The sequence below is a fragment of the Physcomitrium patens genome, chromosome 13, assembly GCF_059467195.1.
Source record: "Physcomitrium patens ecotype Gransden chromosome 13, ASM5946719v1, whole genome shotgun sequence".
Taxonomy (NCBI): domain Eukaryota; kingdom Viridiplantae; phylum Streptophyta; class Bryopsida; order Funariales; family Funariaceae; genus Physcomitrium; species Physcomitrium patens.
Genome location: NC_143422.1, coordinates 14,627,728 through 14,643,619, shown reverse-complemented (window position 1 = coordinate 14,643,619; position 15,892 = coordinate 14,627,728). Strand labels below are relative to the sequence as shown.

At 33.8% G+C, this 15,892-nt stretch overlaps 1 protein-coding gene across 1 annotated transcript; it reads right to left on the bottom strand.

Moving 5' to 3' along the window:
- Nucleotides 1–288: 288 nt before the first annotated feature.
- Nucleotides 289–3,748, bottom strand: LOC112290875 (uncharacterized). Its single transcript, XM_024537683.3, has 3 exons — nt 2,601–3,748; nt 1,582–2,176; nt 289–1,341 (listed from the first exon to the last, which is right to left on the bottom strand). The coding sequence occupies exons 1-3, from the start codon at nt 2,628–2,630 to the stop codon at nt 422–424; spliced, it is 1,545 nt and encodes a 514-aa protein (XP_024393451.1). The 5' UTR covers nt 2,631–3,748; the 3' UTR covers nt 289–421.
- Nucleotides 3,749–15,892: the final 12,144 nt, after the last annotated feature.

The window sequence follows — 15,892 nt, the reverse complement described above, 5'->3', positions numbered from 1 at the left end:
TTAAAAATAACAAATGAAAAGCATGAAAATGATTACAAGCTAATGATTTTAGAATATATTTAGTTTATAATCATGAAGCACCTATATTACACTATTTACAAAAATGTGACAAATTTATAATTGATTTCTATACTTCACATTCTCTCTCCAATTGTTGAATCTAAATGGAATAAATGTAAGACACGGGTCAAATGCTTGACTTCATACCTAGTTCACATCAAAAAAATTGAGAGATGACTGCACATACGGTATAGAGGAACCCAAAGGTAGACCTACAAGTCATTCGGGTGCATGAAATATAGAAAGTGAATTCTTTTTTTAATAATGTTGCAAGACGCCCAAGAGATAATTTCACATGGTTTTTTACTGCCCTTGGTTAAACACTAAACCATTCTTTTGAATTTAACTGTTATCTTTGGGTCTAGAAGCTGAAACAGGAGAAATCCAGGCTCTTCGTCCATGGTTGTGATTCGAATCTAAAATCCTGGCCAAAGTGGGACACGATCTCCTTCACCGCCGACACGATTGTCTCATAGCTTATAAGACTGTGGGTATGAACACAAATCTTCAGAGCGACTAGACCTGGCTTCAGCAATATGCGCAGAATAGCTACACATATGTCCAGGTTTTGAGGTATCATGTGGAGTGTGAGCCGTTTGAAAGGAGGCCATTTCTCCACTGTTGATAGCTGCCCCAGATTTTCTTCCATTGAGTGCCAGAGCCCAGGCCCAACGTTTAGAACCTCAAGTCTTTCGCACATTAGAAGTTGCTTGAAGCTTGGAAGGGTAATAGGAATGCCCTTCAAAACACCCAACCACTTCCCATCTTCACCCAGAGCCATGCAGGGTATGTCCAAGAATAGTTTTTCCAGATTGGGATTGGCTGCAACAATCTTCAAGAGTGTCTCAAAACTCGAGGCCCCATAGAGTAATTCCTGCAACTTGCGAAGATCCTTGAACTCCACCTTTGAAATTTCTCTTATATCAAGATTGAAAGCCATGAATTTCAAATCAGAAGCAGTGACGGTGAGCCTCTCAGGACAAAGCATCTTCAGCTGTAATTTTACAAGGCTAGGGAGATGCATGCTTACTTCCCTAGCCACAGTTGAAAGACCTAGGCATAGAACCTTCATGTGCGGAAAGTCAAGGTTGCCATGTGTTACTCCAAATACTCCTAGAAGAGCCAGCGTCTTTAAGTTTCTCATGTGAGCATTGATGTGTTGTAACGTATCACCAGTGACCTTCACACATCGCAATGTGAAGCTCACAACCGAAGGCATGTCTTCTAAACCAGTAGAGTCGATAAACATGTTCCGCAAATCCAAAGTCATCAGTAATTTACCTGCAAACAACAAACTAAGGTACGATCAAACTACCACTAATAATGATGTTCGGTGAAGGCACTGTATTCATTATCATGAACTCTAAGTCCTTGTGTTAAATAACAGCATCATCGCGTAGAACATGTGCCCTTGGCAAAGCCATCACAGACGACTATAAAATGGATTTGAGATAGTAATTACAAACTCACAGAGGCATGGTGCCATCTCCACATGTGTTAAGAATCAGTAAACAAACTCACAATTCTGAGATAGTACAGCAAGGATGGTTGTCCTGCGCACAATGGCCTGCTGTCCATAATCCACAATACACAAGTGTTTCAAGGTGCTTCTGACAGAAGGCACCCATCTTTTCAAATGCTGTGGGTCGCTCAGCCAAAAATCTGTTCTCGTCCTTTCAGTCTCAGGAACAGGATGTGACTGCAGTTCTGCCTCGATCTCAATCCTTAACTGCACAAGATTAGGTTTCTTCTGAAGGAATCCGACCACCACTTCCCTGAATACTACGAAGATTCTCTCATCACCAGACTCATCATCACTGCTGACGAACTGAGTGACTCCTTTGCTAGCTTCAGCGCCTGATGCACTAGATTCGCCTTTACCATCTTTCAGCGTTAAAGTACTCGGAGGGTTTGAAGTAACTCCCGCTCTTGCGATCTCGTGATATTTGCTCAAACAGATTAACCGTATCGACTGAACCCGTCTACCAGCTTCCCTGAAGCTTCTGCAAGCGCAAGAAGCTATTGCAATGGCGCTCGCGATCTCTAATCTGTTGAATATATCTTCGAGCAAGTAAGAAGGAAGTGTGAGCACCTTGCATGACCAGGTCTCACTTGCCTGCATCGATTTTGCAAGGGATGATTAAATACAACACAGACATGAATCAATTACAAATGAACCAAGGGGGGAAGACGGACAATTAAGAAACTGCCTAAATGCTGTGGGTCAGATGACATGGATATTCCATCTGCAAGCTCTTCATGCAAAAACCTCCTCCCATGACAAGCCAGTCACATGTGAGGCCACCTCCAAAAAAGGTGATAAGAATCCAATCAAACATGCAACTACGCTCTTAATCCACAAAAACAGTTCTAAAAAAAGAAAATCAAAATGATTAACAGTGGTTCCTGAAATGAAGTCCCACTGTTAACACACGAACATGAAATCCGCTGACAACTCTAAATCAGGGTGCATTCACTGTAGACCAGTACCGTCTTACAATACTTTTCATACATGTTAGGGAGAAATGGTCAAGCTATACCTTGCTCTGGGCAGATTTGAAACCCCGCATAACTATAACAACACCATTCCGCGACCCTTACTTCAAGCATGGACTTTTCTTTAGAGAAGACCGCTTGCATCCACTTTTTCAACCACATCGATCACCACGCCCGCGTAACGACCCAACGCAACGGAGCTCGTCACCACCAATGCTTGGGAACCCGTGATCAGCAATTAGAAACCTCGTGACCTCCGAAACTTCTGAACATTTCGTTTGTTAACGGAGTAACCCTTATCTACATCCAGGAGAACAAACGGTAGTACCTATTTCGAGATGCATCGAAGCTAATGGAAACCTTGCTCAACTTTGCTGAAACCTCTGCTACCTAACCTGCTGCTACCTAACATGACACACCCAAAGATAAGCAAAAAAAAGAAAGAAAGAAAGAAGAAGAGGAAAAGCTTGCACAAATAGTTGAAGCTTCTAGACCCATGTTCTATTCCCGAGACCTCATGTGCTAAACTCTATAGACCAGCCTCCTGAATGCCCTCACTGAGAGTAAGCATCAACCCCTGCCCAATAATTTCCTATTTATTGTCAGGTTCTTCTGGACTTATCTGACTCGTACTAGACGCAACAGCTATATGTCTGCCATTCTCTGTCGCAACTTGACTCACATTTCTCAACTGTTCAAGGACCCACTCAGCGTCGCTCTTGGTAGCTGAATCCAACAAAGCAAGAAGCACCGGCGTGCGTCGCCAACCCAACTCCTCACGGTGGGCTTCTTAGGTCACAATTTGCCACTACTGTGTGAGCATAATGCGAAGGGGTTTGTGCAGGCCACATCCCCAGTTGCGTTGCACCCGTCGGAGCCAAAAGAATTTCCTCAACACACTACTGAGTTCGCCCACCGACGTTGTCTGTGTGTGCCCTTCACCCTGCATACGCCATCAAAAGAAATTCGTGCTCTTAGCCTCCAGTCCTGCGTAAGGTTTGACTCGCCACCTTACAAAATTGACAACTGCAACCGACGAGCCAGCTCCACAACAACTCAGCTGCCGCAGACACATTCAGCGAGCACAGCTGACGGTGCCGCAATCAGTGTGACTGCCACACATTTCGCACGCATAAAAAGCTCACGGAAAAAAGCAGCACATTTTGCATTGATAAACGAAATGGATGCTAAATGTTGTCAACCACAGCGCGAGGTTTCAATCCAGCGGTGGATTTCACAGGGCCATGTTTGAAATTTGGTCACCGCCGCGTCTCGCCGTGTGCAAGAAAAAACTGGGAATCTTTTGCCTTCGCTTGATGAAGATTCTTCTTACTATCCCCAGATTTAGGCGTAACTTTGTTATCTGAACATTCTAATGTAACAATTTTTGTCAACAAACCTTCTAATTTGTTTTGAATAATTGGGATGTCTACTTTAGGTTCATTGATCTAAGGTGAATCTTGGTGTAGATTAGCCTTAATTTACAGTCTTTGCATTAGAATATTGTAAAGAATATAATATTTTAACTTTAAATTATTTTATCTCTTGATATTTGGGTTTTTCAAATTTTTAGGTGTTTATTGGCTTCGCTCTATTGGACTTGTCATTAATATTAGAAGACAAGTAAGGAAGAATGGGTCATTTTTGTTGAAATTTTGTAATAATATCTTTTCTTATGTTTGTTTGTAGTTGTTGTGGTCATTGACATTTTTCTTTGTTTGGTTAATATTTTGATTAAAATTACTCATGCATTGTGTGCGTTTGATTGGAATTGCCTTTGATGTCTTATTCTTGTTATATTTAGAAAATTATGAGCTTTGATACTCCTATCAATACTGTATTTGTCTTTTGTCTGTCTAAGTGGTATTGTCTATTCTCAATTAAAGCTTAATCTTTGTAGTAAACTTACTATTTCCTAGATAATCACAGCTTATTTCTTCTTGGCTTAAGGCATGCATTTGCTAGGGTGGAGCTATGTAGCTTGGTTTTGTTAAGAATTGAGAGTTGTGTATGTAGGATTATGAAGAAGCCTCAAGGTATGTGCACTATATTATCATGATATTGTAAATACAACATTTTAGTGATGAATCTTGCAAAATAAGGATGTTTTGGCTAGTGATTGATAATATTTTCTATTTGAAGAAAGAAATTCATGAGATAAGAATGATGAAGAAGAGGTGGTGAAGTGACCAAAATCAATATTTTGATGGTAAAATTGACACTAGAAGTCTACAAACCACGACGTGGAATAGTAAGCTAAGGACATCTCTAAGCCCTTTTTGTTGAAAGTCTTAGGCCTTACGACTTTAATTTGGCAGCAACTAAGATTGTTGTGCTTAACAAGAGTTGCATTGTATTTATTACTGTTTTCATTTGTCAAAGCACCATAAAAAACAATATGAAATCAAGATGATTGTCCTTATATACAATTAGTCTTATTCAACTTTACTTAATCTCTACAAAGCATGTGAGTACCCTTTAAATCCCACTCAATCAAAACTAGCTAGTTGTATCTCAATAAAATTAATTTTCAAGGATTTTAGCATCTTTGTTGACTGAATTTTATCTAGTTACAAGATTTCAACATCTTTTTTGCCAATATTAATATATGAATGCACATGTAGTGGAAGTAGTTATGAGCATGCTAAGGACATCTATAAGCCTTCTTTGTATGAAGTTTGTCTACTCATCTGCAAAAAATTTTGACTTGCAATTAATAAGAATGTTCTTATTAATATGCCAAATACAAAGAAGGTTAGTTGATATAAGAAAAAAAAATTATATTGTAAATATAATTGTTAGTTCACTATTAGTTATCAATATAAGTAGTGTCATTCCATTATCTAAGAGTGATTTAATCCTTTTTAATACTCAAACATAATTTAACTCCTTCACATCCTTCAAAAATATAAAATATGATAAAAAAGTAGAATTCAAAGAAGTCACATTTACAACATAAAGGAGTGGAATTCAAAATTTATTTGTCTTATATATGTAATTTAACAAAATAATATAAGGATACTTTTTTTTAAATTCTACTAAAAGAAGATGAATAAAAAATAATTGACTGATGGCACTACTTTCATTAAAATAATAATTATATTAAAAATCTTTCTCTTTTAATTTTTCTATTAAAGCTACAATAAGTAAATGTCCTTGCAACAACTCACTTTGCATAGCTATAGGTTGATTGTAAATATTTGAAGATGTTGCCATAATTCTAGGCTCCTACTATTAAATAGCAATTAAAATTATTGCAATCTTGCTTATTGAACCGTTTGTTATATACCAAAAGATAAATATCATATAATAGAGTGTATTGTCATATTTGAAAAAGATGGATGATTGTGAATAGAATTTTAGACAAAAAGGTGCCAAAGCTAGATTGAAACTTCAAAGAAGTTTATAATAGTGCATTTGCTTCATTATTGTCTTATTTTTATGTTGATTACCATGATTGCATTTTAATCAAACTAGAATATTATCAACTAATCATCTTTTTACAATTGCATAGTCTTAAAAAAAGACAAAGAATTGAATACTTAAGAGAAAGAAGCATTTAGAATGTCTTTAATATATGTGCTATTGAAGACGTATATATATATATATATATATATATATATATATATATGTATTGTCAACCAATATTATCTAAAATTCAAAACTTTCTTAGCATAGAAGGAAAAAATTTCAAATAACAATAAATAACTTGCTCTAAAAGCACTCGAAATAAACTCTACATTTTCTTTGATTAGTCACATTTAATTGATGTGAAAGCAAATTAAACTAGTAGCATGTAAGTATTAAAGAATCTAAATAATACTCACACTCCAACATGGCAAAGTTCTAGTTACAACTTTGACTCATTATAGCATGTCTTGTCTAGTTTCAAGGCACAAACCACAAACAAGTAACAGTGGCACTTATATGGATTAACAAAAAAATAATTAATAGATATGAAAGAATAAATAAAATGCATGTATTTAAGATTTACAACTCCATGTCTACATCCACTAAACCACCCGACTTCCAATTGACAATACTTGTTATCTAATCCACATTAATTACTTTAAATCCTATTCTTTGTATAAATTTTCTTTGACTCTTCAATCCCTATAATTGTAACATGTCTCCAAACACATGTAATGGACCTCCTAATCGTCACTTTGTTTATCCCTGAAATACAACCACCAGGCTATCCCATTAGTATTCATGTCAAGAACGGATCTTGTCCTTAAGAAGCCGTTCACATAGTCCGACCCCCGTGACCCTAGTTCGTGACACAATTCTCTCTTATTAGCTAGTTTGGCTCAGTCCTCAGACCTCCTCTGAATCATTTGGGATTCAACTCGAACTCTACATATCATCTTTTACACCGCACGATGCCCTCACACTGTGTGGTTCCTTGGTATGAGGGAGGTGGCCTACCCAACCACTCCTTGACCACCTCGATGTGGGACTTCCATGGACTTGGAGATTGCTGAGGCTAAAAATTATCTCTTCGACTCACAAGTGCAAGGATCTGAATTTTTCGATCCTTACATCTTCCTCTACTTTGGAGAATCAATGTCCTCATTGATATATAGAATATGAGTCTTATTTCTATTTTAAAGAATTTTTATAATGGATGTTTTATAAGACATCATTTTTACTCCTAAGTAGTTTGAAGGCTTCTTTTTTACTTAGCCTCTATTTATTCCTTCTAGTCCTTCAGAAGTTTTTGGGATAGAGAAGGATTCTTTTTCCATTGAGATGAGATGCTACTCTTTTTTTGCGTTTCTTGTGCAATTTTCCTTTCTACCTTCAACTTCCTTAAGTTTTTTTAATTCCATGAATTTTGAAAGTTTTCATTTCCTAATGTGAATGGTAAAAATGTTACTTCCTTCTTGGACTTAGTCTCGGCCATGGAACTCCTTAATTAAGATCCACCTTACCTTAGTACCTTTCCTTATCCTATAGAAGTGACTTGCTATCACTCAATGAGAAACCCATTTAGGAAAGTCCAATCATTTAGGCCTGGTTGCTTAGAGCCTTGTATCTACTTCATACAAGCTTCTTAAGATTTTTCCTCTACGAAGTCCCCTCGAGTTGGAATCCTTTCAAAATGTTCTATCTTTTGAAAACTTCTACCACCTTCTTTTTTAAGTTTTAATGTCTCCTCTTATACTTTAACTCATGGATACTCTTTTTTTCTTTTCTTACAAGTTGCATAAGCTTGTGACCCTCCTCCACTTTGGAGTGAAGATGTCCTGATCTTCTTCGTCACTCCTTCTATTACTCTCTCTCTCAATTTATCAATTGACCAACTTATCCTTTAGTGGTTCTTGATTTGCTTTCTTGTAGTCCTAGGTCTTCTATAGTCACTAATTTTTTTTATTGAAAGCTATGACTAATCCCCACACATGTTGCAAGTTCCTTTCATTTATCCATTGAAATTCATGTAGAGGATATCCTTTGAAAGTACACAAGTATTGAATTCTCGTAACATCCATCCATTTTTTTATCAAGTATTGCTTCTACTTGATCCATGGTTTGATCCCATACCTCCTCTTGAGGTGGAATTCTTGCCTTCTCTTTGTGGAAGTCTTTTTCATCATCCACAAATTTCTTAAGGACACTTACATGGAAAACCAGATGCCACTTCCATTTCTTTGGTATGTCTAACACATAGACATTCTTTTGTAACACTCTTTCAATTTCATAAGGATCTCTCATTTTTGGATCCATTTGGAAGTAAGGTGTGCTGGACAAGTAAGGTTGCTTGTGTTCAACCACACTTTGTTTCCCTTTACAAATTACACATTTCTTCTATGCTTATCTGTTTGATTTTTATATCTTCTTTGGACCAATTCCAATCTAGCTTTAGCGGTTTGTAATATGGCCTCTCTTTTTGCCACCCACTTTACTCCTTCAAGTGAATAAAAGTCCAAAGTTGTTTCATCACTTTATCTCACTCCTATTAAGTTAATAGGCCAAAGTGCATTGAAACCATGAGCAACTTAGAATGGTATATTTCTTAAGGACACATTCACAGTTGTATTATAACTAAACTCAGCTATGGGCAACCATTTGATTCAATCCTTGTAGTCACTTGCCACATAGTACCTAGATACATTGAGAAAATTCCATTAAGTCTCTTAAATTGGCCATCTCACTTTGGAGTGAAGATGCCATCATCTTCTTCATCACTCCTTCTATTACTCCCTCTCTCAATTTATCAATTAACCAACTTATCCTTTAGTAGTTCTTGATTTGCTTTCTTCTAGTCCTAGATCTTCTATAATCACCAATTTTTTTTTATTGAAAGCTATGACTAATCCCCGCACATGTTGCGAGTTCCTTTCATTTATCCATTGGAATTCATGTGGAGGATACCCTTTGAAAGTACACAAGTATTGAATTCTCCTAACATCCGTCTATTTTTTTTTATCAAGTATTGTTTCTACTTGATCCATGGTTTGATTCCATACCTCCTCTTGAGGTGGAATTCTTGCCTTCTCTTTATAGAAGCCTTTTTCATCCTCCTCAAATTTCTTAAGGACACTTACATGGAAAACCAGATGCCACTTCCAACTCTTTGGTATGTCTAATACATAGACATTCTTGTGTAGCACTCTTTTAATTTCAAAGAGACTTACCCATTTTTGGGTCCATTTGGGAGTAAGGTATGCTTGATAAGTGAGGTTGCTTGTATTCAACCACACTTTTTTTCCCTTTACAAATTGCACATGTCTTCTATGCTTATCTACTTGTTTCTTAAATTTTTTTTGGGCCAACTTCAGTCTAGCACTAGCGGCTTGTAATATGGCTTTGTTTTTTGCCACCCACTTTGTTCTTTTAATTGAATAAAAATCCGAAGCTGTTTCATCACTCTGTTTGACTCCTACCAAATCAAAAGATCGAAGTGTATTGAAACCATGAGCTATTTGAAATGGTGTATTTCCTAAGGACACATTCTGAGTTGTATTATAACTAAACTTAGCTATGAGCAACCATTTGACTCAATCTATGTGATTACTTGCCACATAGTACCTTAGATACATTGAGAGAATTCTATTGAGTCTCTCAATTTGGCCATCTCCTTGTGGATGCCAAGAAGTAGTATTATCATAGAATCTAATTTCCTCATAACATGCTGTCAAAATTGAGTTGTAAATTTTATATCTCTATCACTTACAATTGAGGTTGGCACTTCATACAAAGAGATCCAATTATCAAAGAACACATTTGCTATTAACTTTGGGACAATTTCTATTTCCTCCTTTAAATCCTTTGAAAATATTGTCATTGATATAAACCTAGCAATTTTGTTGAATCTATCAACAACTACCATTATGGAGTTAGCTTCACCACATTTTGGTAAGCTAGTTATGAAATTTATTGAAATATCTCTATAAGAGAGAGATGGAATGGATAATGGTTTTAAGAGCCTAATTTTTGTTTGAGTAGAGTGTTTATTCCTTTGACACACTAAACAGCTTTTCACATATAGGTCCATATCTTCTTTTATGGAGGGCCAATAGTAATATCTTGTCACTTCTTTCAATGTGACTTTTCTACCTCTATGTCCTCCATATGGAGAATCATGTATTTCATATATTAATTTTCTTCTCTATTTACCTTGTAGTATATAGAGTCTGTTTTGTTTAAACCAAATAAGTCCATCTTTTATAGAAGAAACTTCCATAAGTCTCATCTGTTCCCTTGTAGTTTTGATTTGAGCAAATGCTTCCTTAATTTCAAGTGCATTCTTATCTTGTTTATAATCTTTCTTGATGCCTTTCATGAAGAAAGAGTCATCACTATACATTACGATCTTTAATGTCATTATGTCATAGAACTTTTCTCCCATGAATTCCTTTCTTCTATTTAGTATATTAAACACCAAGTTATCTTTACTCGGTTTGTGAATTAGTTCAATATCCATTGAGACTATTACATCATACCACCTCAACTCTTTAGATGAGGCTTAGGCTTTGGAAGTAAAATACTTCAAAGAAATGTTGTCAGTGTATACTTTAGTTTTCCTACTCTTCAAGTAGTATCTCCAACCTTTTAAGCAATGTACCACTACAAATAACTCTTTTTCATGTGTTGGCCATCTTAATTGGCTTCCACTTAATTTCTTACTTTCAAAAGCCATCGATCTTTTTTCTTGCATCAAGACTCCACCTATTACAAAATCACTTTCATTAGTATGGATTTCAAATTTTATATCAAACTTAAGATAGAACATGACATGAAATCACTTGAATTAGTATGGATTTCAAATTCTATAGTAAATTTAGGATAAAATAAGACATGACTTGATATTAAAGCATCCTTTATTTCTTGAAAAGATATATTACAATCATCATTCCATTGGATAACATTGTTATCCTTTTTCAAGAGAGTAGTAAGAGGGCTAGTAATTTTTGAAAAGTTCTTGATGAACTTCTTGTAATAATATGCTAGTCTTAAACAATACATGACTTGATACTAAAGCATCCTTTATTGCTTGAAAAGATATATTACAATCATCATTCCATTAGATAATCTTATTATCCTTTTTCAAGAGATTTATAAGAGGGCTAGCAATTTTTGAAAAGTTCTTGATGAACTTCCTCTAATAATATGCTAATCCTAAAAAGGACCTCACTTCCTTTTGAGTTTTTGATACTTCCCAATCTCTTATTGCTTCAACTTTCTTTGGGTCTGGTTTTATTCCATCTCCATTGATGATATGTCCCAAAAACTCCAACTCTTCCAAAAAGAATACACTCTTTTCTTAGTTAGCATACAATTGATTATCTCTTAGTTTCTATAAGACTATTCTTAATTGCACTTTATGTTCTTTAATATTTTTAGAAAAAACCAAAATATCATCAATATAAACCACTACAAACTCATCACTTTTCTTATGAAAGATTGAGTTCATTAAATTAGTAAAGGTAGCACTCGTATTACACAACCCAAAAGGTATTATTACAAACTCATAGGAATTGTATCTGGTTCTACAAGCAGTTTTCTCAATATCTTCTTGAGCAATTTTTATTTGATAGTATCCACTCTTAAGATCAATCTTACTAAAACATTTGCTACTACTTAATTTATTCAATAAGTCATCAATTCTTGGAAGTGGGTAGTTATTTTTGATAGTGATCTTATTCAAGGCTCTATAATCAATGCACATTCTCATTTTCCCATCCTTCTTGCTCACGAAAATAATTGGAGCTCCAAATGGAGATTTGCTTTGTCTTATATACTTTTTTTAAGCAACTCATTAAGTTGTTCTTTGAGTTCACTTAACTCTCTTTGACTCAGTCTATAAGGTGCTTTACTTAGAGGTTGTAATCTTCATATCAAATCTATCTTATGGTCTACCATCCTCTTTGTTGGGAGTTGTTTTGGAAGTTCTTTTGTCAAAACATCTCCATATTTATACATAAGATCTGTAACTAGCTTTACACAATGAGAAGTTGTTTTTGTCAACTCATTTTTATTATAAGAAGAAGTACTTTTTACATCACAAATAAAATTAAAATCACTATTTCTTAAATGGAAGAAAAATTATTTTCCTTCTAACTCACTTTGAGACACTATAAAAATTCTAGATTGGTATAATATGGAGAGGTTTGTGAATGGTAAGTCTATTGCTTTTTCATTCTCTCCAATCATGACTACTTTTGTTTTGGACTTCCATCGAAGTTAAATTCCTTAGAAATCTAGAAAAGTATTTCCTATAACTATATCTATTCCACTAAGGTTGTAGATAGTAAAATCTTCTAAAAACCTTTTGTTTCTACACTTAAATTTCCACATCTTTAATAACTAAGTTGGTTACTTCTTCACCTTATGCAAAAAAAAAATTCACCCTCCTAGTTCTTTCTTGAATCAACTTGAGCCTTTAGGCACAAGTTGAACTCATAAACGAATTGGTTGTCCCTGTGTCAATCAACATGGAAGTTTCAAGTTTTTCATCTTTAGTATTTAAATAGATGAGTTTCTTATGCATACTAATTAAAGTTAATTTTTTTAAAAAATTCCCTTCTCTAAGTAGAACCTTTTTACTAAAATTCATAACTTGAAGATATTCCATTTCATGAGTCTCATTTAACAAAGAAGTCTTAGAAAGTTCACTTATCTTTTTAGGCACTTTTTTATTTTTGCAATCATTTGCATAGTGTCCTTTTTGTTGACACTTAAAACAAGTCACATAGAGTGAATTTATCTTTGCTTTCTTGATACTATTTCTTTGACTTTCTTTAGTCTTAAATTTTACATCTTGAGAAGTACCTTCTTCAAATCTCCTCTATAGAAAAAGAGGTTTCTTGTTTCCATGGAAGGGCCTAGTTCTCCTTTGGGAGCTAATCTTCCCTTCCCAAGTTTTAATCATAGTGCTTTGTTCACTATGACCTATTCTTTGTTCTCCCAATTCAAGTTGAGAAGCTAAAGCAAAGACATCATTGATATTGGTCGATATGGTTTTCCTTTCCCAATACTTCTTCCTTTTTGCAACATTCAATCTATTATAAAAGAAAAACAACAAGCATTTTTCATGGTCCAGTTGAGTATACGCTAGTTGATTTTAGAATTCACCAACATACTTAAGAAGTGAGGCCTTTCCTCCTGCTTGCCTCAGTTTGAGGAGTTGCAATCCCTCAATGAAGTTTTGCCACTTACTCTCAAACCTCCCTATAAGTCCATTACAAATCTCAACCCAAATAGTTTCTTTAGCATAATTAGGATTGCTCTTGATTTCTCCATCAAATCAATCCAAAGCACTTCCTTCAAGTAATGCAGACAAGATTCTTATCTAGTCTACAATACTCTCAATATCATTAGCCAAATGCCAATGTTCAATTTTCTTAATAAATCTCCATATGGTCGTTATGTGCTTCATGCCTTTCCACTTCTTTCGTTGATCCGTTTTGGCCCTATGGGAACTTAACTTACTTTTTTGGCTTTCAAGCAAGGCTTCTTTTTTTATATTTTTTCTTCATCAAAGAGTCTATAAGAAGTTCATTCACTTCTATTTTCTTTTCAAACTCCTTGTTTTTGTCCTCTATCAACCTCATAATTATTTTCTCAACTTCATCAAGGGAAACAACACTTTGTTTCTTCACTCTTGATCCTTCCATTGAATCTTTAGAGGTTTTTGAAGACATTGTTTTGAAGAGGTTGGTCTTTGTGATATAGGATTCCTTTCCTCTCTATTATTTTCTTTCTCATCACTATGAGGTTCTTGAATTTCTTGTAAATTCTCATTAAGTTTTTTTTGCTCTTATTGGACCTCTTCTTTACTTTCTATCTCATAGATAAGAGGGAGTTCTTCTTCAAGCAAGGGTTTCTTCATTACTAATCTCCTTTTAGGCTTATATACTTCTTGATCTATTTGTGCCTTGATCTCGAGGACCTCATCTTTGTCCAATTACTGAAAAGTAGCCTTGGTAATTTTCTTCACCAACTTGGCTAATACTTTCCTTCATTAGTCAAAATTATTTTCAAAAATTTTCCTCCAAAGTCCACTTCTCAATCCCGATTTGCTTAGGCTCTAATACCACATGTAATGGACGTCCTAATCGTGACTCTTTTTGTCCTCAAAACACAACTACTAGGCCATCCTGTTAATACTCACGTCACAACGGATCCTAATCCCAAAAAGCCATCCACACAGTCTGATTCTTGTGATCCTGATGTGTGACATAGTTCTCTCTTACTAGCTGGTTCAATTGAGTCCTCAAACCTCCTCCGAATCATCCAGGACTCAATTGAAACTCTGCATATCATCCTTCACATCGCACAATGCCCTTGCACTATATGGTCTTTTGGTATGAGGGAGGTGACCCACCCAACCACTCCTTCTCCACCTCACCATGGCACTTTCATAGGCTTGGGAATTATCGAGGCTCAAATTATCTCTTCGACTCACAAGTGCAAGGATCTGAACTTTTCGACCCTTATAACACAATGCAAAGATGACTTTAGAGCTTGTATGAAGGATGATATGATGGATTTTGACTCAAAATAAAGAATAATGGTGAGTGCAAAGACAGGCAAGCATCCTAGCTTGTACCACCATGGCCTCAATTAATCTAGCAAATAAAGAAGCCCTTTTGGATCTCAATAATTTGGTTCTTGGAGATATTCAAATTCCAACCACTATGCATTTTCTAAGCTTTTAAAATTCTTTTTTCAACAACCAATTAGAATACATCTTTATCTCTTTGTAATATGTCTAAGTTATTTTATATAATAGATATATAGATTTATTACATTTGATTGTATCAAATATAATTATTTAGCTTGTAGTAAAAAATATTTAAAATTTTAATAATAATTTTTATTTAGAGATTTTAATGAAAAAATCTTAAGATATTAAAAGTAATTATAATTAAAATATTAATAAAAATTATACAAATATATTTTTAGATATTTTTATAATTTATTAAGTTTTTTTAAAGAAAAAAATTATATGTATTACTAAAAATGAAAGAAATTGTTAATATATAGTTTAAAATTTGATTGAATAAATATTATCTTGAGTCATAATTAAAAGTTACAAAAGACAAAATTTTATGGTCTTTTAAAATTATGAGTATAATTTGAAGTTTTAAAAATATTATCCAATAAAAATATTCTAAAAATAAATAAAAATAAATTAGAATTATTATTTAGATTTTTATAAGTAAACTATTTCTATTCATTTAATTATTATATATAAAAATTTAATAAAAATTTATTACTTTAATAGATTTTATTGAAACTATATATTAAAATCTATATTTATTATTATGTCAATTATAATCCAAATATTTATAATTATAATTTATAAAAGAAAATAATATATAAATTATTTTTAAATCTATACTAATTTTTATATAGAAGAAGTATAATATGATTGGTCATATAGAAGACTACTACTATATTAGTATACAAAAGTACAACTTATTGAATAATTTGTTTATTGAATAATTCATATTTAAGGTCTTAAAATTTCTTTTAAATTCAATAAAAAAATCTATGAAAAATAAATTAAATTAGAATTACTAAAGATCTTCTAAAACAAATACTAATAAATATAAGTCATTTTTAAGATATAAATTATCAAATCAATTGTATTTTAATTTATTTTTTAATAAAATATCTAAGAATAAAAAATATAATAAGTTATTAAATTATTTAAAATAATATTTTATTTTTAAAAAATAAAATTAAAGATTTTATAATATTTTTATAGTTAAAGCACTAATATCTTTATATTAGTTGAGAATATTTAGAAAGACACAAGAGCAATAGTAAGTCATACACACACATAAGAGTAGTAGTAAGTCATACACACAAGAGGGTTTCTAAA

What these genes read in the sequence shown, in the direction of transcription:
- LOC112290875 (XM_024537683.3), bottom strand. Translation starts at nt 2,630, where the DNA reads ATGCGGGGTTTCAAATCTGCCCAGAGCAAG. An exon ending in TCAAATCTGCCCAGAGCAAG is followed by an intron (nt 2,177 to 2,600) that starts GTATAGCTTGAC and finishes AAATCGATGCAG; the next exon opens with GCAAGTGAGACCTGGTCATG. An exon ending in TGCTGTACTATCTCAGAATT is followed by an intron (nt 1,342 to 1,581) that starts GTGAGTTTGTTT and finishes TGTTGTTTGCAG; the next exon opens with GTAAATTACTGATGACTTTG.